This window comes from Diabrotica virgifera, chromosome 1, assembly GCF_917563875.1.
Source record: "Diabrotica virgifera virgifera chromosome 1, PGI_DIABVI_V3a".
NCBI lineage: Eukaryota > Metazoa > Arthropoda > Insecta > Coleoptera > Chrysomelidae > Diabrotica > Diabrotica virgifera.
The window spans coordinates 316,276,125-316,292,668 of NC_065443.1; the positions used below are offsets into that span (position 1 = coordinate 316,276,125).

General features: G+C 32.6%; 3 protein-coding genes across 3 annotated transcripts in view; all 3 read right to left on the bottom strand.

Moving 5' to 3' along the window:
- Positions 1-1,298: 1,298 nt before the first annotated feature.
- On the bottom strand, positions 1,299-9,834 carry LOC126878651 (gastrula zinc finger protein XlCGF57.1-like). Its single transcript, XM_050641493.1, has 2 exons — positions 9,735-9,834; positions 1,299-2,848 (listed from the first exon to the last, which is right to left on the bottom strand). Exons 1-2 carry the CDS (start codon positions 9,832-9,834, stop codon positions 1,299-1,301), a joined length of 1,650 nt encoding a protein of 549 aa, XP_050497450.1.
- The window catches only part of LOC126879244 (gastrula zinc finger protein XlCGF57.1-like), an 87,580-nt gene continuing 73,800 nt past the window's right edge, over positions 2,765-16,544 (bottom strand). Inside the window, exon 4 of the transcript XR_007696012.1 lies at positions 2,765-2,848. The gene's annotated coding sequence lies outside the window, so the exon portion shown is untranslated. The remainder of the gene's footprint in view (positions 2,849-16,544) is intronic.
- LOC126878655 (oocyte zinc finger protein XlCOF6-like) lies at positions 9,831-15,910 on the bottom strand. The gene is made up of 3 exons (XM_050641498.1): positions 15,892-15,910; positions 14,267-15,583; positions 9,831-11,131 (listed from the first exon to the last, which is right to left on the bottom strand). The coding sequence occupies exons 1-3, from the start codon at positions 15,908-15,910 to the stop codon at positions 9,831-9,833; spliced, it is 2,637 nt and encodes an 878-aa protein (XP_050497455.1).

Sequence of the window (16,544 nt, forward strand, 5' to 3'; positions counted from 1 at the left end):
TTGAAGATATTGCTTCAGCACTTTCTTTGCATGCTGCGGGGGCAAGGTCCTATCGTTTATTAAGAATAAGAGGCTACCCCTTCCAGCTGTAGGAACGTAAAGACGATGGGATTCCGGATGCTAACGATAAATCGTTTACTTGGGTAAACCATGTTTCTGAGGGTGGTTTACTAAAACCAACCCTGGAATTTGTAAGTAGTGAACTAGGACATATTTTTCGTACAGTTAAGTCCGGGAATCTTTACCCGTGCGTCATCATTTAAAACATACGAAATAAGTCGATGATAAGTCGGAAATTAAAATTTACTTGCTGTTGCGTTTAGTAAATTTCAATTTCCGACTTATTTCGTATACCTTAAATGATTGCGCAGGGGTAAAGATTCAGGGACTCAACTGTAATCGCAGTACATTAAAAATTAGTAAACATTATCTGAAAAACCTAATAAGGATGCTAAATAAAAATATTAAAGATATAATTATAATATCCGCAAGGGAAAAATCATAAAAATTGTCAATAATATCACAAATAAATAAATAATAATAAATAATATTCATAAAGTCTGAAGTATGAAACACTTTTCGTTTATTTTTCAAATTTACGTTTTACCTGCTTTGTATAATATTTAATTTATGTCTTATAGCTTTATTTATTTTGTTGGTAATGTACACAATCAAATCGTAGATTCATATATTTCTATAATAAATTATGCATTTTCAAACCACGTATTCACATAAGGTAACTAGTTATGAATTTTTAGTGCAACATATGGCATCAAGGGCCACTCACCGTTAACAGTTCAAGTTTCAAGGTATTCATTTATAGTAATGAAACAGCGTTGCCATATGATTCATCGTCAAAATAAGATACACACAAGTTCCCTGGTTTAGTCTCGCAGTGACGTCATGCGCCAGTCGATTGAATTTAGAATTGCAAGTGTGCATAGCTTCCTGTCATAGTATCATGGTTAAAGCCGGAGGTTTAGGATGCAACCAAAGCAGCTTCTTTTGACGAAAAGTCTTAGATTTAAAATATTCTTTATTGTTTTATTTCAATTAGTTTTAATTGTATTATTACAGTAGACTTTGTATCTGAGGTTTTTCGTCTTCCTCGTTTTAATTATTTAAATTTTTATGTACACATTTATCAAGTGTGTGATTTCAGATGTGCAGTAACTCATCGTTTTGACATACAAAGTTTCGAGCAAATTTCACTTAAGGAATTAGTTTCCTGTGTGATCAGCCGCATATGTGCTTGTAACATAGAACCTTGTGCGAAATCCTTGAAGCAAACTTTACATTTAAATTGGGTTTTCCCTCGTATGAGTTTTCATATGATTGGTTAATGATCTTTTGGTAATAAACTGTTTGCAGCAAATTTCGCAGGAGAATGGTCTTTCCCCCGTATGAGTTATCAAATGATTAGTTAATTCAGTGTTGGTAACAAACTGTTTATTGCAAATTTCACATTTGAATGGTTTTTCCGCTGTGTGAATTCTCATAATATGTCTAGTTAATACAGTCTTGGTAACAAACTGTTTGTTGCAAACTTCACATGTAAAAAGAACGTCCCTAGTGTGCCATTTCATGTGTGAAGTTAACTCAGATTTCTTTGCAAACCGTTTGGGGCAAACTTCACAGGGGAAAGGCCTGTCTCCTGTATGCCTTCTCATATGTATCTTTAAGTTGGATTTTGTTAAAAATTGTTTAGGGCACACTTCACACGGGAAAAATTCATTGGTATGCACCCTCATATGCAGGTTTAACGAAGAATTTCTGTAAAATCCTTTGAGGCAAACGTCACATGTGAAGGGTTTTTCTTCGTTATGTGTTAGCATATGAAATCTCAACGAATAATTTGTAGAAAATTGTTTTGAACAAACTTCGCACGAAAAAGTTTCTCCTCCAGTGTGCGATTTGATATGCAATTGAAGATCTTTATCTGTTTCAAACTGTTTCGAGCAACTTCTACACTTGAAAGCACCTTTTTCCATATGCACCATCATATGGCATTTTAATCTACTACTTGATGCAAACTTCTTACGGCAAATTTCGCATTCGTAAGGCGATTCTTTAGTGTGCTGTTTCATATGACCCTTTAAATCCGATCTTGTTGTATACGGTTTGGAGCAGATTTCACAGCTGAAGGGTTTTTCTCCAGTATGTGTTCTCATATGCACCTTTAATGAGGAATTGTGTGAAAAATGTTTCGAACAAATTTCACACTGAAAAGGTTTTGCGCCCGTATGCAATCTCAGATGCACGTTGAAATAATGGCGGTCAACGAACTGTTTGGAGCAAATCTCGCACGTGTAAGTTTCTCCAGTGTGCCATCTTGAATGTCGTGCTAAATTATGACTGGTTGAAAATGTTTCGGAGCAAATCACACATGCGAAACGTCTTTCCGTTTTCCCTTCACTGTGCGTTATCATATGCGCTTTGAATTTGTAAATTCTTACAAATTGTTTGAAGCATATTTTACATGAAAATGTTTCTCCCGTGTGCCATCTCATATGTGATTTTAAGTAAGAATTTGAATAATACTCTCTGGGGCAAAGTTCACACTTAAAAGTTTCTCCAGTATGAGTTCTCATATGCGATTTCACTTCAACATTAGTTTTAAACCGTTTGAAACAAACTTCACATGCAAACGGTTTTTCTTCATCATCATGACGTTTATCTTCACCATCATGCGACTTTATATGTCTTTTTAAATTATGCTCTAAAAAATACTGTTTGGAGCAAACTTCACAAGTGAATGGATTATCAACAGTTTTTGTGTCCTCTTCTACGAAGCGTTTATCCGAGTTCAAATCACTGTTAGCACCATTGTGTATTTCTTCAGAGGAACCTAAAAGTATAAATACTCATTTTTCCATTTGCAATGATACAGTATAATTAGATTTAACAACACATAATATAGACCAATGGGATGGAGTATAAAGGTAGAACAATCAATGTCACATAAATGTGTAGCAGAAATAGTTACTGGCTACATAATTGTTAAATTATTTTCTTCCTTTTATAAGATATTAATTACTTTATATCAAAAACCTTCATTCCAATTTTTTTTATTTATTAAAATTCCAATCTTTAAATTTTATAAGAGCCAACCCCTAGTTTCGGCTCTGTTCTTTTTATTTTCAAAAGATTTGGTTGTAGGAAGAAATCCGGTTGTATGAATGAAATTATGGATTGTATGAAGAATTGCATAACCATAAGGCAATTATTTTTGGGACATATCTATCCCACCACGTATGTGCGTGATCCTTTTACTTCACTGTTTATGATTACTTTCATAAATGTTTAAAAAATTATTAAATATAATAAACTATTTAATTTTTTTTACATTAAAATTTCTGTAATGTTGTTTCCAGATTTACAATAAATCTTCATTTTAAACAGTTTCGAAAAAATTTCACTTGAAAAATTAGTTTTCTGTGTCACCAGCCATACGTCCTTGTAACTTTGTGCGAAATCCTTGAAGCAAACTTCACATTTGAATTAGGCATTCCAAATCAAGTGATATAATATGGCTGCTGGATGGCGAAACTGTCATCCATAGGCGTATCCAATGTTTAAACCACTTCATATTTAATTTGCTATCACAATTTCACAAATTTCGCTACACAATTAACAAAAAAACAAAACCAGACAGGATATTCTTTACAAATTTGTCAATATTCAATGTAAACATTAGATACGTCATGACCACCCCCCTTAACTATGTCTATGGCCATGTCAGTTTAGCCATCCACCGGCCACCACTGACAGTTCATTGGAATCCCTAATTGGGTTTTCCCTTAGAATATAAAATAAATATTCTAAGGGTTTTCCCCAATGAACTGTCAACACGGATGGAATGGCTCCGTCCCATTCAAATAGTGAAGCGAGATTGCGGCCAACATACAAGCACAGAATAGAAAACAAGTTGTTCTTTATTCTGTGATACAAGTGAGCGGTCCTAGAGAGAGAGAGCATGCCAGGGAAAATTTGCTACAACTACCACCAGAGTTACCAGATGTGATTTTATAAATCCTCCACTTAGAAACTGAAATCCTCTCAAATCCCCCAAATTAAAATGTTTTCAGCATTTTAATAAATTAGTAGTCAAATTTAGAGAACAGTAAACCAAAATTATACTACTTATCAACAGAGGGCCCTGGAAATAAATCATAGGTCCTATCTTCTTTAATTATATGAGAGTATAATACCCACACCCAAACTTTTATGGAATCATCTGATATTTCTTACTATTCCGTGCGAATTTAAAAAAACGAACACACGAAGTCAATCAATATTTATTTTAAAGCAATTTAATAACTATATAATACATAACAATTAAATAAAAAAATAAAGTATTTAACAAACAAATTGGAATACCCCAGGCTGTGGGTGAAAAAACGTGATATAATTCAGGAATTTTTGAAACCTATCAGGTGGTGTAAAGGACGATGCCAGGAATAACTTATACTAAAATGTAACCAAAAATTTTGTGCGGTTTTTTATTTATGACGATTTTCATTTGTTAGATTTACAATTTTTAAAGATTTTTAAGTTTGCAGCCTAGGATATTCATTTTAGAGAAAAATTTTTAAGCAGAAAATTGTAGTAAATTAAAAAACCTATAATTTGAGCTATGGCAAGTTTAATTTCGTTAATACGTTATTGCAAAACAGTCTGCCAAAGGTCCAAAATGGCCGTTTTTTGCAATTGCCTTATTTATTGTAAAAATATTTTTTATGTATTTTTTTTTGGCTTAAAATGAAGATCTTTTAATACTAAACATAAAAAAAAATTTGTAGTGCCCGATTGATGAACTTGTTGTTTAGATATTATAATTTGTTTATCCCAAGGGGTCAAATTTCCAAGGCTATAACTTTTTGAAAAAAATCGTACAGAGTTAATCCAAGATCCACTCTCCGTCTAAAGACTTATATTTTCATATTATGATGTAAATATATGCGTAGAACATTTTTCAACCTATTATTTCGGGTTTGAAAATAAGGGGGCAAATTTCGTTTTAAACATTTGGAACTGAAGCCGCCCCTGTACATCCTATGAGTTTTTAACTTGCAGGTTATTGTTGCTGAAGACAAAATAAAGATTCAAAACTAAATAAAAATTTTCTACGACCAACTGAAGTCGAGATAATTGTTTTTGTTTTCTTAAATCGTAGTGACTTTATTTATAACAATTAAGAAATTATTTCAGTCATTGACTAAAGAAAGACTTATATTATCTTAAAATAAAAATTATTTTAACCGAAAATTACATTTAATTATTAAAAATTATTTTTAACGTGTAATGGAGATTTATTTTTCGTTACGACTATGATTTATTGTGTCGGTTGCCCTTAGCAACGGCTAGCAACTTATAATACATTGTATCACGGTTTTTGCTTTAAATTTTAAAGCACCGCTTGGATTGACATGAAATTTGGCAAACACATAGATAACATGTTAAAGAATAAAAATGATATTGGGCCTCTGTGTGCTTTTGTCCTGGGGGTGAGTTTCACCCCTCATATATTTTCAAAAAATATATGTTCAAAATAAGTTCGGAAATGGATAAAACGTCTAATTCTAAGCACTTTTCGTACTATAGCATTTTTTCACCAAGTTAATACCTTTCGAGTTATTTTCGAGTAAATACCTTAATTTTTCAATAACAAAAAAAACACGTTTTTAGGCGGTTTTTGACAAATAACTCAAAAAATAAGTGTTTTATTGAAAAAGTGGGTTGTAACAAAAATATAGAAAATTAAAAATTGAAAAAAATGATGTATGCATAAAATCTCTAGACCCAGTATAAACAAAGTTCTAGCTAATGAAAAATAGGTTCATATCCGTCAAATTTCAAAGTGAATTATTTCAACGTGGAATAATAAAAAAATCATGCACTTTTTGGAGAAAAGTATTGAAAAAAATATGTATATCTGTTTTTAAAAAATGTTTATAGGATCAAAAGTAAGCAAGTTACTCTGAAAATAAAGTTGATCTCTTTTTTTTGGTAAAAAAACTCGAAAGTCAACCCCCAATTAGCATCTTAAATCAAATTAATCATTACCGCTTCACAAGTTACTTTGCTCATGTATTATTTATATGATCTGTAAGTATCATCGGTGCAAAGGGCTTATTTAAAAAAATTGTTTGCTTATTGTTTTTTAAGTAAATCTGTTTTAATTTTTAATTTAAAAAAAGTGTTTTTTTCTAAATAACTTTAAATTTATTAATGTGACCAAAAATCACAAAGAGTAAAAAAAATAGTTTTTGCTGTTACGAATATTTTGGATTTTTTTCTTTTTTTTTAAAGGCAAAAATTTGTTAAGCTATCGTTGTTCTAAATTTGCATACACTCGTGATTATTGACTAGTTCAAGTCCTTTTAACTACTACCCCTTCAAAAATAAGCACTTTGAACCGATGAAACTTACAGACATAAACGACACATACACCTGAGTAACACAACATTGAAGTAAAATTGATTAATTTCATTTTTGATGCTAATTAGGGGGTGACTTTCCCGAGTTTTTTGACCAAAAAAAGAGATCAACTTTATTTTCAGCGTAACTTGCTTACTTTTGATGCTATAAACTTTTTTTTAAAACAGATATACAAATTTTTTTTAAACACTTTAAAAAAGTTGTAATGATTTTTCTCCAAAAAGTGCACGATTTTTCGGTAATTTCACGTTGAAATAATTCACTGTGAAATTTGACGGATATGAACCTCTTTTTCATTAGCTAGAACTTTGTTTTTACTGGGTCTAGAGATTTCACGCGTACACCGTTTTTTTCAATTTTTAATTTGCTATATTTTTGTTAAAACTCTTTTTTTCAATAAAATACTTACTTTTTGAGTTATTTGTCAAAAACCGACTAAAAACGTGTCTTTTTTGTTGTTGAAAAATGAAGGTTTTTACTCGAAACTAACTCGAAAGGTATTAACTTGGTGAAAAAATTCTATAGAACAAAAGGTGCTTAGAATTAGACGTTTTATCCATTTCCGAACTTATTTTGAACATACATATATTTTTTCACCCCTTATAAGGGGTGAAACTCACCCCTAGGACAAAAGCACACAGAGGCCCAATATCATGTTTATTCTTTAACATATATTATCTATGGGTTTGCCAAATTTCATGTCAATCTAAGCGGTGCTTTAAAATATAAAGCGAAAACCGTGATTCAATGTATTATAAGTTGCTAGCCAGTTGCTAAGGGCAACTGACACAATAAATCACAGTCGAAACGAAAAATAAATCTCCACTACAGTTTAAAAATCATTTTTAATAATTAAATGTAACTTTCGGTCAAAATAATTTTTATTTTAAGATATTATCAGTCTTTCTTTAGTCAATGACTGTGAAATAATTTCTTAATTGTTATAAATAAAGTCACTACGATTTAAGAAAACAAAAACAATTATCTCGGCTTCAGTTGGCCGTAGAATATTTTTATTTGGTTTTGAATCTTTATTTTGGCTTCAGCAACAATAATCTGCAAGTTAGAAACTCATAGGATGTGCAGGGGCGTCTTCAGTTCTAAATGTTTGTAACGAAATTTGCCCCCTATTTTCAAACCCGAAATAAGAGGTTGAAAAATGTTATACGCATGTATTTACATCAGAATATAAAAATATAAGTCTTTAGAAGGAGAGTGGATCTTGGATTAACTCTGTACGATTTTTTTTTCAAAAAGTTATAGCCTTGGACATTTGACCTCTTGGGATAAACAAATTATAATATCTAAGCAACAAGTTCACAAATCGGGCACTAAAATTTTTTTTATGTTTAGTATTGAAAGATATTCATTTTAAAGCCTTAAAAAATATATAAAAAATATTTTTACAATAAATAACGCAATTGCAAAAAACGGCCATTTTGGACCTTTCGCAGGCTGTTTTGCAATAACGTATTAACAAAATTAAACTTGCAATAGCTCAAATTGTAGGTTTTTTAATTTACTACAATTTTCTATTTAAAACTTTTTCTCTAAAATGAATATCCTAAGCTGCAAAATTAAAAATCTTTAAAAATTGCAAATTTAACAAATGAAAATCGTCATAAATAAAAAACCGCACAAAATTTTTGGTTACATTTTAGTATAAGTTATTCCTGGCATCGTCCTTTACAACACCTGATAGGTTTCAAAAATTCCTGAATTATATCCTGAAATCGACCTATTTTTCACCCACAGCTTGGACTAGAAGTAGTTGTTTTAAAGTTAATAACATACAAAATTTCAATATAAAACGAATAATGTTTAACTTGTATTTATTTATTTTTTTGTATCTTTTACTAGTCAGTGTTATCACCTCTAGTTGTTATGCAAGCTTCAGTTTGCGTGGGCACGCTCCTAAACAAATTATCAACATTTTGTTGTGGTAGGTTGCTCCATCCTTTAAGAGCAGCTTGTACTAGCCGTGCGGTGTTTTGTGGATTATCCCGGCCAGCTCTAATTTTTCTTTTAAGCATATCCCACAAATACTCTATAGGATTAAGCTCGGGTGAGCAAGCAGGCCACTCCAAACAAGGGATAGGTACATTCTGCTTCAATGATGTACATAGTCACTCTAATGGTATGTAGAGGTCCATTATCATGCAATAAAATTAAATTTTCTCCTGTTGCACCTCTCTAGAGCCTGACTACAGGTTATCAACATACCTGTGAGCAGTTAAAGTTGATTGGATGAAAATTAAAGGAGTTTTTTTCCGGATCACAATTCCTCTCCAGAACATTACACATCCCCTTGGATATTTGTGAACAGATCTGACAGTTTTCGTTCTGGCTTGTCTTCCTCGACCTCTAAGTACACGATTTTGTGGGTCATCTGATTTTCCATCTGATTACATTAAATCCTGACTTCTTTTGAAATTGCAGATAAATAGCACATTTTGTCAATTCCCAATGTTCCAGTTTTGGTGGTGAAGACATCAATTTAGGCGATCAATCTTGTGCTGCCTGGATAACTCGGGAACCCATAAATGTCTCTTGCTGTAAACTTCTTAGCACGAACTCTTCTTCTTATCGTTTCAACTGAAACAGTTACAACTGTAGCTTCCAAAAGCTGCCTTTGGAGCTGCAGGTGAGAAATGGTTGGGTGTCTTCCAGCTGATTGGACAATTAAACTATCGTGGAGAGACGTTATTAATTTTGGCGACTTTCCCTTATTTATTTTGAGCTTTCCTAGCTCCTTTTACCTAACATATGTTTTGGACAGAACGCCCTGTATAACGCCTAGCTCTGCAGCTATGTCCATCTGAGAACATTATTTTGTCCACAAGACCAATAATCTTTCCTCGTTGTAAGTTGTATAACCCCACATGAGGCATATTTTCGTTTTTGGACGCAAAAGTTAGTTTATCTATTTTCGTTCAACTTGCAACTCAAGCAAATAATCTATACCGTACTGGGCTGTACTATTCGATTGCCTTATATATTTGTTTATTTTCAATAAAAACCTCTAATCTTTGCAACAATAACAAGTTTTTTCAAAAGAAATAAATATTACTTTGAAATACATGGTGATTCCATATAAGTTTGGGTGTGTGAATACAGTTCTGTGTACATTCGCAAATTTAATTTCCCATGACCCCTTAAAATCTTCCATAACTCCCCCCCCCCAAAATTTCTGCTTAAAAAAATTCCCATAGACGCTTTTAAATTACTCCAAAATTGTAGGAAAATACCCCAATCTGGCAACCCTGACTACCACTATCAATTTGTTTGTTTACGGAAGATGGCGATTATCTTCCCTCCTTCCATGGCTATTGCTCTCTCATCCTGGCCGCATTCAATTCGCTTCATGCCCATTCCATCCGTGTTGACATTCATTGGTTTTCCCCCGTATGACTTCTCATATGTCTAGTTAAGACCGTCTTGGTAACGAACTGTTTGTTGCAAACTTCACATGTAAAAAGAACGTCTCTAGTGTGCCATTTCATGTGTGAAGTTAACTCATTTTTCACTGCAAATCGTTTGGAGCAAATTTCACAGGGGAAAGGCTTGTCATCTGTATGCCTACTCATATGTATCTTTAATTTGTATTTTGTTAAAAACTGTTTAGGGCACACTTGACACGGAAAAAATTCTTTCGTATGCACCCTCATATGTACTTTTAACGTAGAATTTGTAGAAAATTGTTTTGAACAAACTTCGCATGAAAAAGTTACTTCTCCAGTGTGCAATTTGATATGCACTTGAAAATCTTTATTTGTTTTATACTGCTTCGGGCAAATTTCACACTTGAAAGGACCTTTTTCCATATGCACTATCATATGACTTTTTAATCTACTACTTGATGCAAACTTCTTAGGGCAAATTTTACATTCATAGGGCGTTTCTTTAGTGTGTTGCTCTCTCATATGAACCTTTAAATCCGAATTTGTTACATACGGTTTGGAGCAGATTTCACAAATGAAGGGTTTTTCTCCAGTATGTGTTCTCATGTGTACTTTTACTGCTGATTTGTGTGAAAAATGTTTCAAACAAATTTCACATTGAAAAGGTTTTGCGCCCGTATGCAATCTCAGATGGACGTTGAAATAATGACGGTAAACGAACTGTTTGGAACAAATCTCGCACGTGTAAGTTTCTCCAGTGTGCCATCTTACATGTCGTGTTAAATTACCTTTGTTTAAAAATGCTTTAGAGCAAATCACACATGTGAAACGCCTTTCTCTTTTCCCTCCACGATGCGTTACCATATGCGCTTTGAATTTGGAAATTCTTTTAAATTGTTTGGAGCATATTTTACATGAAAAAGTTTCTTCGGTGTGCCATCTCATATGCAATTTTAAAGAAGAATTGGAAAGATACTCTTTGGGGCAACGTTCACACTTAAATGTTTCTCCAGTATGAGTTCTCATATGCGATTTCACTTCTAAATTAGTTTTAAACCGTTTAAAACAAACATCACATTCAAAAGGTTTTTCTTCATCATTAGGCCGTTGTTCTTTACCATCATGCGACTTCATATGTTTTTTTAAACTACACTTTAATGAATAATGTTTGGAGCAAATTTCACAAGTGAACCAATTAATATCAACAGTTTTAGTGTCCTCTCCTACGAAATCTTTGTCTGAGTTCAAATCACTGTTAGCATCATTGTTTACTTCTTTAGAGGAGGAACCTAAAAGTATAATTACTCATTTTTCCATTTGCTATCTATGATAAAGTATGATTATATTTAATAAGACAGAATAGAGACGAATGGGATGGAGGATAAAGGTAGAACAATCAATGTCACATAAATGTGTAGCAGAAATATTTTCTTCTTTTTATAAAATATTAATTACTTTATGTCAAAAACCTTTATTCCATTTTTTTTTATTTATTAAAATTCCAATCATTAAATTTTATAAGAGCCAACCCCTAGTTTCGGCTCTGTTCTTTTTATTTTCAAAAGATCTGGTTATACGAATAAATCCGGTTGTATGAATGAAATTATGGATTGTATGAGGAATTGCATAACCATTAGGCAATGATTTTTGGGATTCATCCTGTGGAAACGTATGGATGCTTGGACACGTGGGAGACCATCCACGTATGTGTGATCCTTTTACTTCACTGTTTATGATTAATGATTACTTTCATACATGTTTAAAAAATTATTAAATATAAACTATTTATTTTTTTTACATGAAATTTCTGAAGTGTGCTGTTTCCAGATGTACAGTAAATCTTCATTTTAAACAGTTTCGAAAAAATTTCACTTGAAAAATTGTTTTCTTGTGTCACCAGCCATATGTCCTTGTAACATAGAACTTTGTGCGAAATCCTTGAAGCAAACTTCACATTTGAATTGGGGTTTCCCCAATGAACTGTCAACACGGATGGAATGGCCCCGTCCCATTCAAATAGTGAAGCGAGATTGCGGCCAACATACAAGTGAGAGGTCCTAGAGAGAGACAGAGCATGCCAGGGAAAATTTGCTACAACTACCACCAGAGTTGCCAGATGTGATTTTATAAATCCCCCACTTAGTCCATTCTTTCACGGTTTTTGCTCTAAATTTTAAAGAACCGCTTGGATTGACATGAAATTTGGCATACGCATAGCTTACATGTCAAAGAAAAAAAGTGATATTGTGCCGATGTGTGCTTTTGCCCTGGGGGTGACTTTCACCCCCTCTTGGGGGTGAAAAAATATATGTCCAAAATAAGTCCGGAAATGGGTAAACTGACTAATTTTAAGTAACTTTTGTTCTATAGAGCTTTTTCTCCAAGTCAACACTTTTCCGAGTTATTTGCGAGTGAATATGTTCATTTTTAACAAAATAACCACATTTTTGGACGGTTTTTCGCAAATAACTCAAAAAGTAAGTATTTTGTCGAAAAAAACGTTCTTAGCAAAAATATAGCCTATAAAAAAGTAAAAAAAATGGTGTACGCGTTAGGTCTCTGGATCTCGTAGAACCAGAGTTATAGCCAACGAAAAATAGATTCAGATTCACCAAATTTCAAATAGAATATTTCGACGTAAAATATCCAAAAAATTAAGCACTTCTTGGGAAAAACCCATTTTAACTTTTTTAAAGTGTTTAAAAAAAGCTTTATTTCTGTTTTTACAAAAAGTTCCTAGCTTTAAATTTAAGCAAGTTACGCTCAAAATAAAGTTGGTCCCTTTTGTTTTTGCAAAAAAAAATCTGGAAGACCACCCCCTAATTAGCAACTTAAATGAAATTAATCGTTACCGCTCCACAAATGATTTTACTTGTTGGGTTTATAATGATCTGTAAGTTTCATCGATTTAAAGTGCTTATTTTTGAAAAAATTTGGTTTCAAAGTAAAATTTTTAAAAATTTTAATTTTGAAAAATATGCTTTTTTTCAAAATAACTTAAAAACTGTTAGATATACCAAAAATCTCGAAAAACAAAATAAGTTAGATTTGCTTTTCTAAATATCATGTATTTTTTTGTTTTTCTGTTAGACAAAATTTGATTGAGATTTGGTGTTTCTAAATTTGCATACATTCGTGATCAGTGACTCGTTCAACCCCTTTTAACTACAGCCCTTTCAATAATAAGGACTTTGAACCGATGAAACTTACAGATCATATAAACAATATATACACGAGTCAAGAAACTTGTGAAGTCGTAACGATTAAGTTCATTTAAGATACTAATTAGGGGGTGATTTTCTCGATTTTTTTACCAAAACCAAAAGGGACAAACTTTATTTTGAGCGTAACTTGTTTAATTTTGAAGCTAGAATTTTTTTTATAAAACAAAAATGAAGCTTTTTTTAAACACTTTAAATAAGTTGTAATGAGTTTTCCCCGAAATGTGCTTCATTTTTGGTTATTTCACGTTAAAGTATTCCATTTGGAATTTGACGAATATGAACCTATTTTTCATTAGCTATAACTCTGCGTTTACTAGGTGTAGAGACGTGATATATACACCACTTTTTTAAATTTTTTACAAGCTATATTTTTGCTAAGAATATTTTTTCGACAAAATACTTACTATTTGAGTTATTTGCGAAAAACCGTCTAAAAGCGTGGTTATTTTGTTGAAAAAATGAACATATTCACTGCCAAATAACTCGAAAAGTATTGACTTAGTAAAAAAACTCTATAGAACAAAAGTTACTTAAAATTAGCCAGTTTATCGATTTCCTGACTTTCTTTGGACGAATATTTTTTCACCCCCAAGAGGGGGTGAAAACCACCCCCACGGCAAAAGCACATATCGGCACAATATCACTTTTTCTTTGACTTGTTAGCTATGTGTATGCCAAATTTCATGTCAATCCAAGCGGTTCTTTAAAATTTAGAGGTTTTGCAATATTTTACCGTTAAAGAACGGACTACCTTAGAAACTGAAATTCTCTCAAATTAAGCTCAAATCCCCCAAATTAAAACGTTTTCCGCATTTTAATAAATTAGTAGTCAAATTTAGAGAACAGTAAACCAAAATTATACTACTTATCAACAGAGGTCCCTGGAAATGAATTATAGGTCCTATCGTCTTTAATTACATGAGAGTATAATATACAGTTCTATGTACATTCGCAAATTTAATTTCCCATGACCCCTTAAAATCTTCCATAACACTCCCCCCAAAAAATCCCCCAACAATTTCTGCTTATAAAAATTCCCATAGACGCTTTTTTAAATTACTCCAAAATTGTAGGAAAATACCCCAATCTGGCATCCCTGACTACCACTATCAATTTGTTTGTTTACGGAAGATGGCGATTATCTTCCTCCTTCCCTGGCTATTGCTCTCTCATTCTGGGCGCATTCAATTCGCTTCATGCCCATTCCATCCGTGTTGACAGTTAATTGGTTTTCCCCCGTATGACTTCTCATATGTCTAGTTAAGACTGTCTTGGTAACGAACTGTTTGTTGCAAACTTCACATGTATAAAGAACGTCTCTAGTGTGCCATTTCATGTGTGCAATTAACTCATATTTCACTGCAAATCGTTTGGGACAAAGTTCACAAGAGAAAGGCCTGTCATCTGTATGCCTTCTCATATGTACTTTTAATTTGGATTTTGTTAAAAATTCTTTAGGGCACACTTCACACGGAAAAAATTCTTTCGTATGCACCCTCATATGTACTTTTAACGTATAATTTGTAGAAAATTGTTTTGAACAAACTTCGCACGAAAAAGTTACTTCTCCAGTGTGCAATTTGATATGCACTTGAAGATCTTTATTTGTTTTATACTGTTTCGGGCAAATTTCACACTTGAAAGGACCTTTTTCCATATGCACTATCATATGACTTTTTAATCTCCTACTTGTTGCAAACTTCTTAGGGCAAATTTTACATTCGTAGGGCGTTTCTTTAGTGTGTTGCTCTCTCATATGAATCTTTAAATCCGAATTTTTTACATACGCTTTGGAGCAAACTTCACAGCTGAAGGGTTTTTCTCCAGTATGTGTTCTCATATGCACTTTTAATGAGGAATTGTGTGAAAAATGTTTAGAACAAATTTCACACTGAAAAGGTTTTGCACCCGTATGCAATCTCAGATGGACGTTGAAATAAAGTCTGTCAACGAACTGTTTGGAGCAAATCTCGCATGTATAAGTTTCTCCAGTGTGCCATCTTGAATGTACTTTTAATCTATGATTGGTTGAAAATGTTTCGGAGCAAATCACACATGTGAAACGTCTTTCTTTACTTCCTCCACTGTGTTTTAACAGATGCGCTTTGAATTTAGAACTTGTAATAAATTGTTTGAAGCATATTTTACATGAAAATGTTTCTCCTGTGTGCCGTCTCATATGTGATTTTAAAGTAAAATTTGAGGAATACTCTTTGGGGCAAAGAGCACACTTAAATGTTTCTCCAGTATGAATTCTCATATGCGATTTTACTTCAAAATTAGTTCGAAACCGTTTCAAACAAATTTCGCATTCCAAAGGTTTTTCTTCATTACGCCGTTCTTCTTTACCATCATGCGACTTCATATGTCTTTTTAAATTACACTTTAATGAATAATGTTTGGAGCAAATTTCACAAGTGAATGGATTATCAACAGTTTTAGTGTCCTCTCCTATGAAGCGTTTATCCAAGTTCAAATCACTGTTAGCATCATTGTGTATTTCTTCAAAGGAGGAACCTAAAAGTATAATTACTCATTGTTCCATTTGCTATTTATGATAAAGTATGGTTAGATTTAAAAGACATAATATAGACGAATAGGATGAAGGATTTACATCACTTTAGGAGGCAGAAAAAAAGACACTTTTCAAGACTGTTAACACCTTTTTCTGTTGCTCGAGAAGACCCGGTCAAGGCCGTAGAAGGGTTATAACTCCTAATCAAGACCCGTTTTTGACACTTCGTTACCAGTACTTCTCTACAAAATGAATTTTTGGATCATTATAACTTTAGAATCAGCCAAAATACGATAATAAGAAGACTTGCCGAAAACGACCTGGCCCATTATTGACCACTGACACCATAGAAGCCAAAGAGTGCATTTTGCTTGTCAACATGTTGTTTGGAATAATGACGATTGGGGAAGAATATTGTTCACCGATGAATCCAGGTAATTACCCCAGGCTGTGGGTAAAAAATAGGTCGATTTCAGGATATAATTCAGGAATTTTTGAAACCTATCGGGTGTTGTAAAGGACGATGCCAGGAATAACTTCTACTAAAATGTAACCAAAAATATTGTGCGCTTTTTTTTATTGCGATTTTCATTTGTTAAATTTGCAATTTTTAATGATTTTTAATTTTGCAGCTTAGGATATTGATTTTAGAGAAAAACTTTTTAATAGAAAGTTGTAGTAAATTAAAAAACCTACAATTTGAGGTACGGTAAGTTTAATTTGGTTAATTGGTTATTGCAAAACAGCCTGCGAAAGGTCCAAAATGGCCGTTTTTTACAATTGCATTATTTATTGTACAAATAATTTTTTTTTATTTTTTAAAGCTTTAAAATGAAGATCTTTCAATTCCAAACATAAAAAAAAAATTGTAAAGCCAGATTAACGAATTTTTTGCTTAGATATCATAAATTGTTTATCCCAAGAGGTCAAATGTCGAAGGCTATAACTTTTTGAAAAAAAATC